This window comes from Carcharodon carcharias, chromosome 11, assembly GCF_017639515.1.
Source record: "Carcharodon carcharias isolate sCarCar2 chromosome 11, sCarCar2.pri, whole genome shotgun sequence".
Lineage (NCBI taxonomy): Eukaryota > Metazoa > Chordata > Chondrichthyes > Lamniformes > Lamnidae > Carcharodon > Carcharodon carcharias.
The window spans coordinates 83,391,867-83,412,357 of NC_054477.1; the positions used below are offsets into that span (position 1 = coordinate 83,391,867).

Genomic DNA, 20,491 nt, shown 5'->3' on the forward strand with positions numbered 1-20,491 from the left:
TGTCATTGTGCCTCCTTGCTATGGCAGGAGTGGTGGGAAGGACACACCTGGCTTATTTGTATGAGTATTCGGCAGCAGCGGGATAAGGATGCATTGGACCCCTGCAATGGCCAACTGGGCTTGGGGAGGGCCAGCCGCGAGGGGATTCACGGTACAAGTATCACTTATCAGTGCTCTTTTCTCATTTCCAGGAGAAGAATTCTCACAACACCACCAAGCGTGTGAGGACTGGCAGTGGGCCAGCCCAGGTAGTGCTGCTTAGCCACTTCGAGCAGGAGGCCCTCAGCCTGGAGAGGCGCCATGCTCCACCAGAGCTGGAGAGGCTGGGGTTCCACGGACAGGTATGTGTGACCAGCACTCACGTCATCAGTAGTCTCCCAACAGCCATGGCAGTGCTGATGGTTGAGTGAGTGACATTACCAACATGGCTTGCCCGTTGTGTGTGGAATGATGAGCGCATGATGATCCGGGGGACATGCATGTACATTGCCATTTTCCACACACTAACTGATCGAATTTCATTACTCTTCCTTCCAGCATCAGCGGTGCAGGGCCAGTACCCGGAGCAGCAGGGGTCCCCTCTGACACCTGAGGGTCACGAAGTTCCAACATCACAAGCGTCACACCATCTCTGCCAGGCAGGCACCAGCAATGATACTGGTACCCCGGTGGGCATCAGATCTTTGGCTAGTGTCCCGGGGCACAGCGGTGAGGGCACTTCGCAGTCGTTGAGAGAGCTGGCGGAGACAGAGAGTGCCCATGGAACCAGCAGTCGGGGGACTGCAGGGGCCCAGGCACATGCTCAGTCTGTGGCTGATGATGAGCCTCTGGAGTCGTCCGTGATGCAGCCAACTTATGAGATGTGGCCGGGCGTGCAGGACCATCTGGTGGAGATACATGAGGCTGTGCTTGGCTTGGTGTCAGTGGCGGAGGAGTCTACGCAGACCGTAGCCAATGCATTGAGTCTCATGCATGAGCGCCAAGCTTCTTCCATGGAGAGAGTGGCAACTCTCATGGAGACACAGCTCCAGGGACAGGATCAGTGGTTCCTGGAGTTATGCTCAGACCTGCAAGCCCACACAGCGGCATTGACCTCAGGTGGTCAGTGCCCGTGTGGGCAGTGGTTTGGGCACCAAGTATCCCACCTTGGTGCCCATCCATCTACAGTGAGCAGGGAGGGCCGTATGGACCTCACATTGGCAGAGCAGCTGCTTGTCGTCTCTGCTGGTGCCTCTCAGGGTGCTCCGGATGAGGCCGGCAGCTCTTCTGCCTCTCTGCCAGCGACCACGGCACCCAATGAGGCTGCGACAACGGGGGAGATGCCAGCTGTAGAACTGGCAGATCCCCCCCAAGCGGGGCCAGCACAGGCTCCACAGGCCAGAGGACATCCGCCAACATCATTGAGGCCAACAGGACGACAGAGAGAGCAGGCTGTCTCAGATGCCAGGGCCTGCGAGGGGGCACCACAAAGACGTAGCACCTACAAAGGTAAAATTAAGGCACCTGAGGCACACCCCGGGTTTATCATTGGTGGTTATTTGTTGGCCCCCAATGAGTTCCTTCTGATTGTGTTTGCAGTGCGACACCATTTTATTTGTGTTATGTTAAGAGGCTTTTGTGAAAGCATTAAATTAAGATCATCTAAAATGGCTGGGGCTGCCTCTTTTCTTGGGCAAGTGGATGGATTCCTGAGATGTTATAAGTGATTTGTGTGTCATTGACATTTATTAACTGGGCCCATTATCAATGTTCCTTTCCTGACAGATTTGGTGCTAATGTCTCCAGTATGGAGACTGCAGCCCAAGCTTGTGTTGGAGGCCCATATGTGGTGGGCTAGCTGAAGGTTCTTTGGATTAGAGCATCCTGGGTGTCCCTGCCTCCCTGGAGTATGCCCGGGTCAGCGTCTGCCCCCTCAGCATTTCCCTCTGTGTGCTCATCCTTTGACTCACTGCTGGACTCATTGTATTCTGCTGAGGCCACTCCATCTACATCTTCTTTGTCCACAGCTTCCCCCCTCTGCATCGCAAGATTGTGGAGAGTGCAGCATGCAACCACTATTAGGGACACTCGATCTGGGGGGGCTACTGGAGTGTGCTCCTGGAATGGTCCAGGCATTGGAAGTACTTTTGATAAGAATGATGGCTCTCTCCACCACAGCTCTTATGGAGGCGTGGCTCCAATTGTACTGCTGCTCAGCCTCTGTTCTTGGATGGTGGAGAGGCGTCATGAGCTACCTTCTGAGGGAATAGCCCTTGTCACCCAGCAGCCACCCATCCAGCTGGGTTGGGGCACTGAAGAGCCCCGGAATTTATGAGTGCCTGAGGATGTAAGCGTTGTGGGAGCTGCCTGGGTACCTTGCGTGGACTTGCAAAATCAGTATCCTGTAATCACACACTATCTGCATGTTCATGGAGTGGAAGCCCTTCCTGTTGACGAAGGCACCGGGCTCACCTGCTGGCGCCTTGATGGCCACACGTGTACAGTCTATAGCACCCTGGATGTGGGGGAAGCCATCAATTGCCGAGAAGCCTCTGGCTCGTTCTGTCTGGCTAGCCTCTTCCCAACAGTAGTGGATGAACGCCAATGAATGCCTGAACAGAGCGTCTGTAACCTGATTGACACAAGTGTGGACAGCTGATTGGGAGACATTGCAAAGATCACCCACTGACCCCAGGAAAGAGTCGGAGGCATAGAGGTTGAGGGCAGCTGTGACCTTTAGAGCCACAGGCATGGGGTGTCCACCCACACAGTTAGCGAGATCTCTGGCCCAATCATCTGACAGATATAGTTTTCAATCTCCCTTGAGAGATGGAGCCTCCTTCGGCACTGCACCTCAGACATATTGAGGTAGCTGCTTCGCCACATGTATACCCTCGCAGCAGGAAAGCCTCCCCGCCATCCAAAAACAGAGGCTGAGCAGCGGTACAATAGGAGCCACGCCTCCACAAGGGTTGTGGTGGAGAGAGCCATCGGTCTTCTCAAAATGCGCTTCCAATGCCTGGACCGTTCCGGGGGCGCACTCCAATACCTCCCAGATCGAGTGTCTCTGATAGTGGTTGCATGCTGCACTCTCCACAATCTTCTGCAGCCCCTTCTGCCTTGGACTGCCTCTTGGCCCTACACTCCTTGTGCCCGCGCCTGTTCTCCCAAAGGTGGCTCCCCTGGAGGCTGAATGTGCACCCCTGGCCTCCTCCCCCTTCTAGACCTCCCTTCCTCCTCAGAGGAGGTGCCTCCAGTGGAGAGTTCAGCTCCCATTCCCAGGCTCAGGGAGGCTTTCTGAAACCTACAGGCAAAGTGCTGACCTGAAGGTTATGAGGTCCAAGCAGCTGGTATGTGTTTTGAACTTATCCAGCTCACACAGGCAAGTTTCAGTAACTTTTGTACAATAAGTTTTGAATCTGTAGAATTGCGACCCTACTGAGCTCTCTTCTCCCACTTGTTCATACTAGTTTCTGCTACCTGCCTGACTGTTGTGCCCATGCGACAAGCCAAATATCGCATGGGCGCTGCAAAATCCCCGTCAATTGGAGCCTCAAGGGCCTTAAGTGGCCCGTTAATTAATGGCGGGTACACAACGGAGATCGGACCAAAATATCGCGATGGTGTGTGGTGACATTGGGATGCCTGCCTGATGTCACCGTGTGTCATTTTATGTGTCGGCGTGCAGGTCCCGCCCCCCACATGTAAAACGGAAAATTCTGCCCCCTGTCTTTTATGCTTCCAGTCTAGGAGTCATTTATGACTGACCCTTTAAACAATTTCTTAATGTCTCACCCCTATAGCAGATACTGAGCTCTCAAAAGCCTATGGCTCACATGTTGGGCTGGATTTAATGAAGGCAATGGGGGTCTCACAGCTGGAGGGAACACCACATTGCCTTTTTTGGGGAAGGCCGGCAAATTAAGTGCACTTGGGCACTAACTGGACAGCAGCGGGCCTTCCGAGATCAAGGACTCGGGGGCAGAAGTCCTGCCAACTAAGAGCTGCTGGCCAATCAGAGGCCACCAGCTCTACTGAACAGCAGCCAGGAAGCTGGTGGCTGCTGCTGATACTACACCCGCCTGAGGCCTGAAATGGAGGAATGGAAAGAGCCATGTGATCTACCATGAGTTTTGCCCGACAAAAAGCCAGTGTGGCATGGGGCAAGAGGGCCCAGGTCAGAGACTATTGAAATGTATGTGCTGTACTTCACACCTGAGAAGAAAGACAAGAGCTGGGATGACTGTGGACAGACATTGAATCTCCGTGATTTTGCACAGAAAGAGAGAAAGAGGAAGAGAGAAAGGTGTAAGAGAGACAAAGGTGGTAGCTGGTGTGGAGAGCAAAGAGAAGAAAGCAGGAAGTCTTCTAAGAGCTACCAGGCGGAACTCAGGAGGGTGGATGGTATCTAACTGAAGAGATGTGTCCTGTGGAAATCTAAAGACTCTGAAAGATTTGCCCTAGCAGGCTGGGAGGAGAAATCACCAGAATGAGCCTTGCTGCTGGTAGCTTGTTTGGAAATTCTCCGAAAACTGTATGCTTATATTAAGGGAGTATTTTAAGTCCAGCTAAACATTGAAACCTGTTTTTGCATCTGATCTCAAATATAGTATTCTAACAATGCAGCACTAAACCCTTAACTGAGGGCAAGAGAGCTATCACTGAGCCAATACTGACAATTGATTCCATATAGTGAATACAGAAATCATGAGATAGATTGACAAGTGGGTGATGGACAGTGATTGATATGCTTGGCCATTAGTAGCAGTGAAAGGTCCACATCACTTGTATATTATAGCCTTGAGTTAATATTTAGGGCAAACTATCCATGTGTTTGTCGCACTGAGTAGCAGCTCACTGATAAGAAACACAAAATAAGGAACTCTTCCAAGGGAGTCAAGTGGGCATTTTCTGATGGTGGGGGCTACAGAAAGGTTCAGGCATCAGGAGAAACATCAATGCCCCATTCTCACCCAAAAGCAAGCATGAAATTCGGTGCCCATTCGTCATCCCATATGTATCTGCTTTATAAGACTCCACATCAGAATTATACAAAACACTCTTACAGATGCTTTAAACTAGAAGTTTTAAATTAGCTGCTTTCAAAGGTGCACAAAGAATTTAGAATTCTGGGCATTAGCTAACGGCTTAAATAGTGAATCATGAGGAATATATGAAAGTACAATACCTGTGCACATCTGTCAGCAAAACTTTAACCAAAGTAAAGGTGCAGGAAGGTGATGCTGCATAAGTGCACTAGCAGTAATCCTGAGCACCTTTTCAATAAAATAAATGATCCATGGGCAGAATTTTCAGGTTAGTGGGTGCAATCGGTGGGTCTGGGAGCGGCTGAGGAACGGACCACTGGCCGTGATCAGCCCCCAATCGTTACTTCACGCTGGCTGGCCTTAATGGCTGGCCAGCGTGAAGCGCATGGTGAAATGCTCAGCACTGCTGGGTAAGGGTGGGAGGAGGGTGGGTGCTGACATAAGCGTGGGTGCGGGTGAGCGCTGAATGAAAGCTCCCTGAAGGCAGAGAGCTGCCTCAGGGAGCTGAAGACTTCAAAAGTATTAAATAAAGATTTTAAAATCAGAACAAAAATGTCCAAGCAACACAACCAATCATGTGAACATATACATTATAAAAATTCTGTTCATAGATTTTAATTTTTTTATTTAATAATGGAAACCTCATCCTGCCCTTGGATGAAGTTTCATGAAAAATGCAAAGACCGCCTAGTCGATTCGCGCGTCCGCCAACTCTGAGGTTGGAGCGACAATGAAAAATTGGGGACAATTACAACTTTAATGGGCTTAAAGTGCGTCCGCTGACCGAAATATCATATGAGCGTGGGATGATGTCAGGATGCTCGCCTGATGTCATCAAGTACTATTTACATTCGGGCAGGTCAGGCCTGTGCCCGTATGCCAACCTGAAAATTCTGCCAAGGAATCCATGGCCATTTGCCACTACTACCATGAATCTTTAAACAAAGAAAATTCTTCATCTGGAATGAACTTGTGCAAACTGACAGATTTTTTCTTACAAGCATTATTAGCAGCCTGAAGCCAATTACATTGACTTAGGGAGGTGCAAGCTGTTGCCACAGTATGTGCAGTCTGGCCCGAAAAGGCTTTATTCACATAATGTATCATCCTATATCTAGCAGAATTTGCTAGTCATACTTTTTGATGTGAAATGACATTTTAATTATTATATCATCACTTATTTTTGTATATATAACGTGAAATTAATTTTCTTTTTCTAGCTTTGGTGAAATGCTGTTATTTGATAGCATAATGCTCAAATTTAAGATTTTATGTGGCACTAATTTTCAACCAGTGAAAGGACCACTTGCTCTCGGGCTGTGCAGTGGCATGAAGCACCCTGCAGTTTATTTAATTACTGATTGCTAAAGAGCTCTGCCATTGATACTGCTGTGGGGAACAAGCCACAGTCAGCGTTGAAATTTGTTTTTTTCAGGATCTGGTTTTTGGACTCCTGAGATTCTGTATTGGGAAGCTGAAATCAAAATGTAATCTTGATAATGGTAGGCCAGCCAAAATTCTTTGCATTATCCCAAGGAACTTGGAACAAGTAGATCATGCATACATGACCTAAACTTGATGAGGTTAGACTAAGATGATATTCATATATGTATCACAATGTATCACATGTACAGTGCTTGACTGATAGACAAGTAGATGTAGACCACCAACAAATGGATCCGCCTCCAGGTTTCCAACCAGAAAGCAGCCGCTGGCCCCGATATTTACAGCAGTGGGGAGGTTGTGACAAAGGCCAAAAATGACCAAAGGACCCAGCAAGGAGGTCCTGCCAAATTAATGGCAGGCCTTAGTTATAATGTTTTTTTTATCCCAGTGGGCAGCTGAGACTGAGAAGGGTGGATATTGCATTGGGGTGGAGGTGGGAGATTGGACATTGTGGTGCAGAGAGGATATTGGGGCTCCAGGGAGAGAGAGGACATTAGGATTGGAAGGGCTGGAGGTCAGAGATTGGCAAGGGGAGGTCAAAGGCTTCATTGAGGAGCCTCCGTGTCACTACTGGATTTCTCAACTTCTGGAAGCCCAGCCACAGTTAATTTTAAATTGCATTGTGGGAACCCGATTTAAATGTGTCAATGAAGTTCCCCACTGATAGTCACTGACTTGCTGCTGTAAAAATGGCAGCGGGCACATGCGTGATGGATTAGGGTCGCATTTCATGCAATTGCTGGTTTAATCCCACCCTGACTCCCTTTCAATCCTGTCACTGATGGTATCTGGCGGGGGTGGTTGGGGGGGGGGTGGTTGGGGGTGTTATTTTCAAGGCCCTTAGTAGCCATGACATTGATGGAAACCTAATGGGAGATTGTGGAAAATAGTGACATGTAAGTGCAAAACCTACTTTTCAATGTTCGTTTGTAATACTGTTTATTATTAGTTTAAGTGTCAGATACATCTGAATTTGACTTGGATCAATCTCAGGCATTAAGTGAGTTAACCCAACATGGATCATACTGAGATTGCAATCTTGTATTATACGTATTCACAGGCTGTAAATAAGTGGAAACAAATCATAATTCAGCAAGACAGGCAAATACCCAAATGTCCAATTAGGCAAACACCGTGTTACAGGGCTTCACCACATATGAAGTGTTTTGAGATGTTTCTGAGACAAAATAAAGCACCACACAATTGCGGATTTTGAGATTTGACCACTAAAAGCAGAGGCATTCGGTTTACCTAATCTATGGTATTAAACACTGAATATCATTACCAGGGAAGGAGCAAACTACTTACAGTAATGACTCCACAGACACTGGTTTGATAAAAATAGCAATGGGATAAAGTTGTGCAATTTGTAACCGTTTTATAGCATTTCCTGAAACATCGAGTATGCAATGTTTGCCCTAAAGGAGATAAGAAATAGCTTGTTATACTTAACACAGCAAAATTTTTTCGACTGACTAAAAACTGGTAAGAAACCCTAAGCTACAATATATCATTTATTTTTTGAAGTAACAAGTATGAATGAATAACATGCACAATAATTTGCACTTGTGTTTAAAAATGGCCAGAAAATCATTTATAAATGATTTACTGTAGCCATTTGATGCCTCCCCTTTAATCAAAAGACCATAAAGTAAATCTACCTGTGTAGTTTTATTTAAAGAATAATTAAGTAATGGTTCTGAATATGAATGTACAAACTTAAAGACGATTGGCTGGATTTTGCTTTAGAAATAACGATGAGGTTAACAGTGTTCCCTGTTATTAAAGTGTAAATTGGAGAGCAACTTCCAGCGACTGCAAATGCTCAGTTAACTGAGGAAATCAGGAAATTGCACTGCAACTGGCAAGCCCTAAATTTTTATCGTACTAGTCTCACTGATATTTCTACGCCAACATCCAGCCCTTATACCCACTATGCCACCAGATAAAGTTAGGGTTTGCCCATTCCAGAGTTAGTCAATTCTTAAATCCATGATAAGTTTGTCAAACAACCTCTTTGGCATACTGAAAATTAACTTTTAAAAATGTGAAGCCTCATCCATCAAATTCTAATTTTCTCTTGAAGTTTTAAAAAAAAACTTATTCTTTGTCTCATACATCTTTCTCTCAATCCAATCTTTCGTTTTCTTTAATTTGTATCCTGTACTTGAATTGACATTGAATTAAATATTCCAGCTGACAATTCATGGTGCAGTGTCTGCGCTGCTGTTTAATGATTCTTCAACCTGATTGGTCAAGTAGATACACGTTGCTTGCCCTGTTCATATAGGTCCCAGATCTCCTGTTGAGGGAACTGCACAAAAATGACTCTCTAATTAAATCCAAGTGTAAAATCCCATGGTGACAGGCTATAGGGTGACTAAAATTGGGAACTGAATATTCAAGGATATTCAGCATTTAGAAGGGATAGGCAAAAAGGAAAAGGAGGTGAGGTAGCATTCTTAATAAGGGTTGAGGTCAGTACATTAGAAAGAGATTGAGGAATCAAGACGTAGAATCAGTTTGCATCAGATCAAAGGAAGTGACTTTGGATTTGGATTTTCAGATGGCTTTTGATAAGGATGCCAGAAAAAGTGGTAAACCTGAGGATTGGGAGCAATTTAGAACCCAGCAAAGGAGGACCAAGAAACTGATTAAGAAAGGAAAAAGAGAATATGAATGCAAACTAGCAAGGAACATAAAGGTAGACTGTAAAAGCTTCTTTATGTATATGAAAAGGAAAAGGTTAGCTAGGATAAATGTGGGCCCATTACAGGTGGGGACTGGAGAATTTATAGTGGAGAACAGGAAAATGGCAGAGATACCAAACAGTTATATTGCATCTGTCTTCACAGAAGAAGATACAGAGAATCTTCCAGAAATACTAGGTGACCAAGGGACTTGTGGAACTGAGGAGCTAAAAGAAATTAGTATTAGTAAATAGGTAGTACTTATTAATTTAACTGGATTGAATGTTGCTAAATCCCCTGGACCCAATGAGCTTCACCCCAGAGTGTTGAATGAGGTGGTAAGAGAGATAGTGGATGCATTGGTGGTTATCTTTCTAAATTCGATAGATTCTGGAAAGATTCCTGTGGACTGGAAAGTAGCAAATGTAACCCCACTATTTAAGTAGGTTGGAAGAGAGAGAACTACAGGCCTGTTAGTTTAATGTCAGTAGTAGAGAAAATGTTAAAATCTATTCTAAAGGGTGTGATAACTGGACATTTAGAAAATAATTATAAAATTGGGCAGAGTCAACATGGATTTATGAAAGGGAAGTCATGTTTGACAAACGTATTGGAGTTTTTTGAGGATATTACTTGTAGCATTGATAAAAGAGTGGGTGTGGTGTATTTGGATTTTCAGAAGGCTTTTGATAAGGACCCACACTGGAGGTTAGTAAATAAAATTAGAGCACATGGGATTGGGGGAAATATACTAGTATGGATTAAGAATTGGTTAACAGACAGAAAGCAGGGAGTAGGAATAAATGGACCATTCTCAGGCTGTTACTCGTTGGGTACTGCAAGGATCAGTGCTAGGTCAACAGCTGTTCAAAATCTATATAGATGATTTGGACATGGGGACCAATTGTAATATTTCCAAATTTGCTGATGACACCAACTGGTTGGGAATGTAAGTTGTGAGGTGGATGCAAGGAGGCTTCAAGAGGAGTTGGATAGGCTAAGTGAATAGGCTAGAACGTGGCAGATGGAATATAAGATGAATAAATGTGAAGGCAGAATATTTCTTATATGGCAAGAGGTTGGGAAGTGCAGGTGTTCAAAGGCACCTGGGTGTCCTTGTTCATGAGTCACTAAAAGTTAGCATGCAGGTGTGACAAGCAATTAGGAAGGTAAATGGTATGTTGGCCTTCATCACAAGGGGATTAGAGTACAGGAGTAAAGATGTCTTGCTACAGTTGTATAGAGGTCTTGCCCGGAGTATTATGTATAGTTTTGGTTCCCTTATATGAACATATGAAATCAGAGCAGAAGTAGGCCATTCGGCCCCTCGATACTGCTCCGCCATTGAATAAGATCGTGACTGATCTGTTTGTGTTTTGAATTCCAAATTTCCATCTACCTCCAATAATCTTTGATTCCATTGCTTAAGAAGAATCTATCTACTTCCACCTTAAAAGTATTCAATGACACCGCCTCCACTGCCTTCTGAGGCAACGAGTTTCAAAGTCGCACAGTCCTCTGAGAGAAAAAGAATTCTCCTCATCTCTGTCCTAAAAGGGTGACCCTTAATTTTAAAACAGTGTCCCCTAGCTTTGGACTCACCCACAAGAGAAAGCATCCTTTCTCCATCCACCTCATCAAGATTGTTCAGGCTCTCATATATTTAATCGAGTCATCCCTCAATCTTCTAAACTCCAATGGAAATAAGCCCAGTTTGTCTAACCATTCCTCATAAGGCAACCCGCTCATTCCAGGTATCAATCTAGTAAAGCTTCTCTGAACCACCTCCAATGGATTTACATACTTCCTTAAATAAAGAGACCAAAACTGCACACAGTATTTGAGATGTGGTCTCACTAATACCCTGTATAACTGAAGCAGAACATCCTTACTTTTATGTTCAATTCCATTCGTAATAAAGGATACCATTCCTTTAGCCTTCATAATTATTTCCTGTATCTGCATACTAACTTTTTGTGATTCACGCACTAGAAAACCTAGGGCAGAATTCTCTGGTCGGCGAGCGGGGGCGAGGCCCACTTGCCGATGTGTAAAATGATGTGCGGTGACGTCGGGCAGGCGTCCTGATGTCACCATGTGTCTTTTAGGTTTTCAGTTCAGCGGGCGCATAGCTGACTTGGCTGCACACCCTCCAAACTGTCAAAGGCCTATTAAGGCCATGTAAATAGTAATTAATTCAATTTGCTGAGCTGACCATCCAACCTTAAGGTTGGTGGGCAGGCGAAGAGCCCAGGCGGCCTTCACGTTTTTCATGAAAGCTCATCCACGGGTGGAATGAGGTTTCATGAAGTGTTTTGAAAGTCATTAAAAATTTTAAAAATAATTCTTTCACATGTCTCAGCTTATGTGACACTGTCACATAAGGGGGCATGTTTTAAAAGTTTTTATTTCCCTTTATTTAAATTTACATATGTCAAACCGATCTCCCTGAGGCACCTCCATGTATTGCTCAGGGAGTCCACCCCCCCCGCCTGCTAGGGAGCACTCAGCACTTCCGGCGAGCGTCACGCTGGATGGGCCTTACTTGGCCCTCCCATGTAAGATGGCGGTGCGTCCCCGATTGGGGGCGCCAAACGGGTTTGCACCCGCCGCCACACAAGACCCTGTGATGGTGGGGGGGGCATGGGGGGCGGGGGGGGGGGGGGGGGGGGGGGGGCGGAATTCAGCCCCTAGATTCGTTAGCACCTTGGAATTCTACAGTCATTCTCTGTGTAAGTAATCCTATGCTTTATTATTCTTCCTGCCAAAGTTCACATTTTCCCACATTATACTCAATCTGCCACATTTTTGCCCATTCATTCAACCTATCTATATCTGTCTGCAGTCTCCTAATGTCCTCTTCACAACATACTTTCCTACCTATCTTTGTGTCATCTGCAAGTTTAGCTACCATGACTTTGCTCCCCTCATCTAAGCCATTGATATAAATTATAAAAAGTTGAGGCCCCAGCACAGACCTCTGTGGGATTCTACTTGTCATATCCTGCTACTCAGAAAAAGATCCATTTATGCATACTCTCTGTTTTCTGCCAGCCAGACAATCTTCTATCCACGCTAATGTATCCCCCTACACCATGAGCTTTTATTTTCTGCAATAACCTTTGATGTGACACTTTATCAAATGCCTCCTGGAAATCCAAGTACAGTATGTCTTCAGGCTCCCCTTTATCCAAAGCGAATGTTAGTTCTTCAAAGAACTCCAATAAATTGGTTAAACATGCTTTCCCTTTCACAGAACCATGTTGATTTTTTCAGATTACCTTGAATTTTTCTAAGTGTCCAACTATAGCCTCCTTAATGACTGATTCTAACACTCTCCCTACAACAGACATCAAGCTAACTGGCCTATAGCTTCCTGTTTTCTGCCTCCCTCCTTTCTTGAATAGATTGAATAATTTGCTACCTTCCAGTCTGATGGAGCCTTTCTGGAATCTGGAGAATTTTGGAAAATTAACACCAATGCATCTGCTACCTCAGAAGCCACCTCTTCTAAGACCCTAGGATGAAGTCCATCAGGGCCCAGAGACTTGTCAGCCTGCAGCTCCGTCAGTTTGCTCAGTTCTGCTTCCCCTAGTGATTGTTGTTTCACCAAGTTCCCCTCTCCCTTCCATCTCCTGATTTACAGCAATTGCTGGAATGCTTTCTGTTTCCACTATGGTGAAGACAGAAGCAAAATATTTGTTCATTTCATCCGCCATTTCCTTATTATCTATTATTAACATATGAACATTCAAATATACAAACAAGGAGGAGGAGTAGGCCATTCGACCCCTTGAGCCCACTGTGTCATTTCATAAGATCATGGCTGATCTGATATTTACCTCAAATATGCATCCCAACTACCCCCAATAACCTATCATCCCCTTGCTTACCAAGACTCAATCTACCTCTGTCTTAAAAATATTCAAAGACTCTGCCTTTTCAGGAAGAGAGTTCCAAAGACTCATAACCCTCTGAGAGAAACAATTTTGCCTCATCTCCATTTTAAATGGGTGACCCCTTATTTTTAAACAGTGACCCCTGGTTCTCGATCCTCACACAAGAGGAAACATTCTCTACACATCCAATCTTTCAAGACCCCTCAGGATCTTACATGTTTCAATCAAGTCGCCTCTTACTCTTCTAAATTCCAGCAGATGCAAGCCTATCCCGTCCAACCTTTCCTCATAAGATAACATGCCCATTCCAGGTATTAGTCTGGTAAACCTCTGAACTTCTTCCAATGCATTTACATCCTTCCTTAAATAAGGTGACCAATACTATACACAGTACTCCTGATGTGGTCTCACTCGTGCTCTGTATAAATGAAGCATAACCTCCCTACTTTTGTATTCAATTCCCCTCACAATGAACGATAACATTCTATTAGCTTTCTTAATTATTTGCTGCACTTGCATACAATGTGATTCATGCACTAAGATAACCAGATCTCTTTGCATTTCAGAGCTCTGCAAACTCTTGCCATTTAGATAATATGCTTCACTTTTTTCGTCCTACCAAAATGAACAATTTCACATTTTCCTACATTATACTACCTTTGTCAGATCTTTGCCCACTCACTTAATCTAACTTAATCTATCTATATCTTTTTATAGCCTCCTTATGTCCTCTTCACAACTTATTTTCCTACCTATCTTTGTATCATCAGCAAATTTAGCAATCATCCTATCCATCCCTTCATCCAAGCAAATTATAAATTGTAAACAGTTGAGGTCTGAGCACTGATTCCTGTGGCACACTACTCGCTACACTTTGCCAACCTGAAAAAGACCCATTTATGCCTACTCTCTGCTTCTTGTTAGCTAGCCAATCTTCTTTCTATGCCAATATGTTAATCCCTATACCATGAGCTTTTATTTTCTGCAATGATCTTTGATGTGGCATTTTATCAAATGCCTTCTGGAAATCTAAGTACAGCACATCCACCAGTTCCCCTTTATCCACAGCACATGTTAATTCCTCAAAGAACTCTAATAAGTTAGTTAAACATGATTTCCCTTTCACAAAACCATGTTGACTCTGCCTGATTACCTTGAACTTATCCAAGTGCCCTGCTATAGCTTCTTCAACAATAGTTTCTAACATTTTCCCTACGACAAATGTTAAACTAACCATCCTGTAGTTTCCCACTTTCTGTCTCCCTCCCTTTTTGAATAATGAAATTACATTTGCTATCTTCCAATCTAATGGGATCTTCCTTGAGTCTAGGAAGTTTCAGAAAATTAAAACCAGTGCAACAACTATCTCACTGGCCACTTCTTTTAAGACCTAGGACAAAGTCCATCAGGACCTGGGCACATGTCAGCCCGCAGCTCCAACAATTTACTCAGTACCAGTTCTCTGTTGATTGTCATTCTCTAGAGGACCGACACTCACATTACTTACTCTTTTCCATTTTAAATATCTTAAGAAACTCCTGCCATCCAATTTTACATTTATAGCTAGCTTCCTCTCATACTCTAATTTCTTTCTCCTGATTAATGTTTTAGTCATTCTCTGCTGTTCTTTATATCCTGACCAATCACCTGTTCTGCCACTCTTCTTTGTGCAGTTATATGATTTTTCCTTAAGATTGATGCTTTCCTTTAACTTCTTTAGTTAATCACGGATGTTGAGCCCTCCCCTTAGAATTTTTCTTTATAGTAGGAATATACTTATTCTGAGCGTTTTGAAATAGCCCCTTAAATGTCTACCTTGCTCTTGTATTGATCTATCCTCTAGCCTAGTATCCCAGTTCACTTTAGCGGGCTCAGCTTTCATATCACATAGTTGCCCTTATTTAACTTTAAAATACCAGTCATAGACCCACTTCTCCCTTTCAAACTGGATGTAATATTCAATCATATTGTGGTCGCTGCTACCTAGAGGTGCCTTTACTCTGCTCTGAGGTCATTAATTAATCCTGCCACATTTCACAATACCAAATCTAATATAACCTGTGCTCTGGTTAGTTCCAGAATATGCTGCTCTAAGAAACGATCTTGAAAGCATTCTATGAACTCCTTATCCAGGCCATCACTGCTAGTTTGATTTTTCCAGTTAATATGTAGATTAAAGTCAGCCATGATTATTGCCATCCCTTTATCACAAGCACCCAATATTTCTTCTTGTATACTTTGTCCCACATTGTTGCTGTTGCTGTTGCGGTTGCTATTAAGGGGCCCGTGGACCACTCCCACTAGTGACTTCTTTACCCTACTATTCCTCATCTCCATCCAAACCAATTCTTTATTCTGATCTCCTGGACCAAGATCATCTCTAACTATTGCACCTCTGCCATTCTTGGGCACCCCCCCACCTTTACCTAGCTTCCTATTCTTCTTGAATGTCATATACCCCTCAGTACTCAGTCCTTGAGATCCTGCAGCCACATCTCCATGCTAGCTATCAGATCATATTTATTTACTTCAATGTGCACTATAAATTCATTTATTTTGTTATGAATGCTATGCATATTCAGGTGCAGAGCTTTTAGTTTTATCTTTTTGTTATCTATGTAACATCTGGTCTTGACTGTTGGTGTATCCTTAATTTTTTGTCCCTTCCTGCCGTTCTCTGACCCTCATTTCTCTTATTACTATTTTGCTCTCCTGGCTTGACTCTAACCCTTGATTTGTTACATCTTATCTAAGGAAACATATCCATACCGTAGTGGGAGTGCAACGGACGTTCACGACATTAACCCTGGGAATGGGGGACTGTCTTATGAGGAGAGACTGGGTAGTTTAGGTCTGTATTCCCTCGAGTTTCGAAGAATCAGGGTGACCTCATTAAAACTTACAAAATTCTTACAGGGCATGATAGGGTGGATGTAGGTAAGATGTTTCTTCTGGCTTATGAGTCTAAAAAAAGGGGAAATAATCTCAGGATAAGTGATAGGCCATTTAAGACTCAGATGAGGAGGTACTTCTTCACTCAGAGGGTGGTGAATCTTTGGAATTCCCTATCCCAGAGGTCTGTGGAAGCTCAACTATTAAGCATGTTCAAAACAGAAATCAATAGATTTCTGGAGACTAATGATATAAAAGGATATGGAGATGGCGTGGGAAAGATTTTTTTATTCATTCGTAGGACGTGAATGTGGCTTACTAGGCAAGCATTTATTGTCCATCCTGAATTGCCCTTGTTCAGAGGGCATTTAAGGGTCAACCACATTGCTGTGGGTCTGGAGTCACATGTAGGCCAGCAGATTTCCTTCCCTAAAGGACAGTCAGTGAACCAGATGGGTTTTTACAACAATCAACAATGGTTTCATGGTCATCATTAGACCTTTAACTCTAGATTTTTACTGAACTCAAATTCCAACATCGTCCATGTCAGGATTCGAGCCTGGGTCCCCAAAGCATTACCCTGCGTCTCTAGATTACTAGTCCAGTAACAATACCACTACACCATCGCCTCCCCAAGTGGCATTGAGGTAGATGATCAGCCATGATCTAATTGAATAGTGGAGCAGGCTTGACGGGCTGAATGGCCTACTCCTGCTCCAATGTTCCATACATTAATATACAATATGGCATTCATTTGCCACTGAAAGTTAATACAGCACATTAATATTGTTGCTGACAGACAACTATGGGCAGAATATTTCCCCCCCCATTGGTGGGGGTTGGGGGGGGGGGGTGGCGGTGGAGTTCAGGAGCGGGTGCATTTGGGCGCTCAACCAATAGGCATCCCCGATCGGGGATGTGCTGCCATTTTATGTGGGCAGGCCAATTAAGGCCCACCCAGCATGATGTCCTCCTGGAAGCGCCAAGCACTCCCTGTGCGGGCAGGGAGGGATTCCCTAAGCCAACAGTGCGCTCTTTTGCGCATGTGCGTGAAAGAGCGCACTCATCTCCCTGAGGCTAAGTGCTGTCTCAGGGAGATCGGCACCAAATTTAAAAATGTTAAATGTACAAAAATAAAATTGCCCTGACATGTTCCCTCATGTGACACTTTCACATGAGTTGGGACATGTCCATCAGTTTTAATTAAACTTTTATTAAATTTTTAAAAACCTACATGAAACCTCATCTCGCCCATGGATGAGGTTTCATGCTTTTTCTGAAATCTGCCAGGGCTCCCAGCCTGCACATCCAACCTTAAGGTTGGATGGGCAAGTCCTTTAATTAGCTCAATTAGTTTTTCAATGGCCTCAATTGGCCGCTGACAGGTCGGCGGGTGCACAGTTGATTTGGTAGCGCCCCTGCCGACCTGAAAATTGAAATGACGCAGGGTGACGTCGGGAGTTCTGCCAACCTCAATATCCTGCCCTACGTGTGCAGCATACAAATAAAAATAAATTACTTCAAACTACTTCCAGCAAAGTTTTCATCAAATCATTTACAACTCTGCGAAGTGTGATTTTTTATATGATGAGTTAATCTGAAAAATAATCTGAATTTCAGCAAAAAAATCAGCTCCAAAATAACGTATATAAACAAGTTAGTTTAGAAAGAAATGACTGACCCATGATGAGTAAGGAACACGACACCAAAGGTGGCACAGCATTTTAATCCCTAACTATAAAAAGGTTGAATGGCTATTCTTGTGCATTTTGCTAAATTATTCCTGACAATTGCTTTGTTTGTCTGCTGATTTAATGTTTTATTTTAAATTGTGCTGAATTGAGTCTAGCATATCTATTTTAGTATACATATTTTATTAATACTGTAATTATTTATTGGTTCAAATTGATTGTCATTTATTTATGTAAATTTTTGTGTCAAACTTGTAAATCAAAAGTATCAATATTTGAATTTTAAAAGCTTTTCTTGCAATGTTTGAATCACATTTTTTGAACAATTTGAAAGAAGATTATTTGGAATTTTTAAAGAATGATAGTAAATGTTTTCCAAATGATTATTTATTAACCTGATTTCTCTTTAACATTGCCAGGATTTTGGAATGAGGCTAATAGCTATACTATTTCAGCATGAATATCGTGTCAAATTCCCTTAGCAAAAAATAAGTGATTTCTTTAATTTGCACAAACAAATGGATTCTGCTTCTGGAAAATCCCAAGAATAAGATTAGAAGGGATTTAGCTCCGCCTCTGATGGAGGGCACACTTGACCTGAGAGTGCTCGGTGATGACACAGTAAAAGAAGACTAATTTTCAATCTGAACATTTCCCACCCTCACCTTGAGAAGACCAAACTTCCTTCGCTCACCCCAGAATTTTGTTTTTAAAAAAAATTAAAAGAGACAACGTACCCTTTCAGCCACATATTTTACAGACTGGACACTCGTTCCATACAGATTATCATTATATTGTCCTGCTTCAATAAACTTGTGCTCCTGGATATCCTTTTCCATCTGATCTCTACAGGTAATGAAGTGATAGTCTCGTCCATCCATTTCATAGTCACGTTTTGGTCTCGTGGTATCTTTTTAAAAGATGGTAAAAGGCATAAGTCAGTATTTAATGGCAAACAACCAATTACTTAAAAATATAACAATACTAGTATCAATATCAACAGCTTTATTTTTGTTCAGCTTTAAAAATATGTAAACAAAGGCCTGGAGTTTTGTTTGTGAACCAGGTGCACAGAGTCCAGAAACTTCCCAGCAATGTAAACCCAAATTTTTTAAATGGTTGCCCGGGCATCAGATTTTGAGCCAGGAGGGGGGTCACGGCTGGGGTGGTATGGGTGATGGTGCATGGCAGGCTATCATAGAAGATGGGGCAGGTGATCCTGGAAGTAGTAAGGAAGCTCAGGGTTCAGAGGCAGCCAGTGGAAGGCTTGTCTTGGGGATCTGACACAGAACCCAAAACTTACAACAAAGGAATAAAACAAGAAACATCCCTCCAGCCCTCACCCCCCTACAAACTCCCCACGCCCATCCATGCCAACCCATGCCACCTCATGTCCTTACCCACCCCATAACCCCATTTACCCTCCATGCCAACCTATGCCCCTGTACTCAACCCCATGGCTCCTCATACCCTTCATGCCAACCTATGCCCCTGTACCCACACCTCATGGCCCTCGAACTCTCCATGCTACCCTATGTCCCTGCACCCACTCCCATGACCCTTTATAGCCTGTAAATCAACTTATGCCAACCCATGCCTCCATCTATCTCACCCTTTGCCCTCACACCTACCATGCCAACAAGCCCAGTATCCACTATGGGCAGACCTCAGAACCCATGCAGGGACGAGATTAAATAAAGCTCGATAAAATAAAGTTCTAAGCGTCTATTGCAGACTTCACTACATTGAGAAAAACACTCTCATTCATAAAAACCCATTTACCTTCCCTCAATTACATAATGCCTCATAACAACAAGTATTAGAATTCATAGTAATGACTTGGAGATGTTAATTAAAGGCCCAGATCTTTGTCCCCAGGTCAGGTTTGCTGAGTCAAGAGGCCCCTCTGCTAAATTTAGTGCTAACTCATGCCAACTCCCATGGCCCCATACCCCTTATGCCAACACATACCCCTCTCCATACCTCTATTGCCCCATAGCTGGGTGCTGACTTATGTGAACCCATGTCTCCTCCCACCCACCACCTTTTGCACTTACTCTCCCCCCATGCCAGCTCACCTAGTATTGTTGGACAGTTCCTTGACAGCTCTGACATTTCCTGGACAACTTTGACAGCTTGGACAGCTGGGCAGTGATTTTACAGTTGCATGACAATTGGACAGTTCCTTGAGAACTGGGCAGCCCTTTTATAGTTCCTTGACAGATGGACAGCTCTTTTACAGTTTCTTGACAACTGGACAGCTGTTTAACAGTTCCTGGACAGATGGACAATTTCTTGATAACTGGACAGTTCTTTGACAGCTTGATAGTTCCAATGAGTTTGGGCATTAAAAGTGCATAATCATGTTCAATTTTAACAATCTCAAAGGGTGCCTTACCTCTCCCAAAGATGTCCCGGGACCTATCTAAAGGGATAACCTGGCTATCCAAATGAACCCACCAAGTTCGGACCTCCTCTTACCTATTCTAATCTGCACACTCCAGATCCCACACTCCTGGCCTTCCGAAATCCCATTTCAGTGGAGGAAGCTGGTGATTTAAATGGCCAGCTTCCTTCATGAATCGCGTATGCGTGAACCCAGAACCGACTCAAGTCCCACCCCACAAAGATGAGAAATGCTGGGTTCGGGAGTGGGACTCAGAACTTTCATCCATTTTCAGGGTTTTGCCATGTTATAGAGCCTCTTCGTTGTGGCAAAAATCTGGGCCAAACTGTGAAATGGCAGGTACCCTACTATGATAATGGATGGTTGTGAAATCGGTCATACAGTACTAATACAGTAATGGAAATCCTCAGGCTTATGTCAACAGACAGCATGAAATACC

General features: G+C 43.8%; 1 protein-coding gene across 1 annotated transcript in view; it reads right to left on the reverse strand.

The window, feature by feature from the left end:
• The window catches only part of dlg2 (discs, large homolog 2 (Drosophila)), a 916,179-nt gene that overhangs the window by 15,593 nt on the left and 880,095 nt on the right, over positions 1-20,491 (reverse strand). The window contains 2 exon segments of the mRNA XM_041198640.1: positions 7,782-7,891; positions 18,383-18,555. Coding sequence (XP_041054574.1) covers positions 7,782-7,891; positions 18,383-18,555 — 283 coding nt within the window.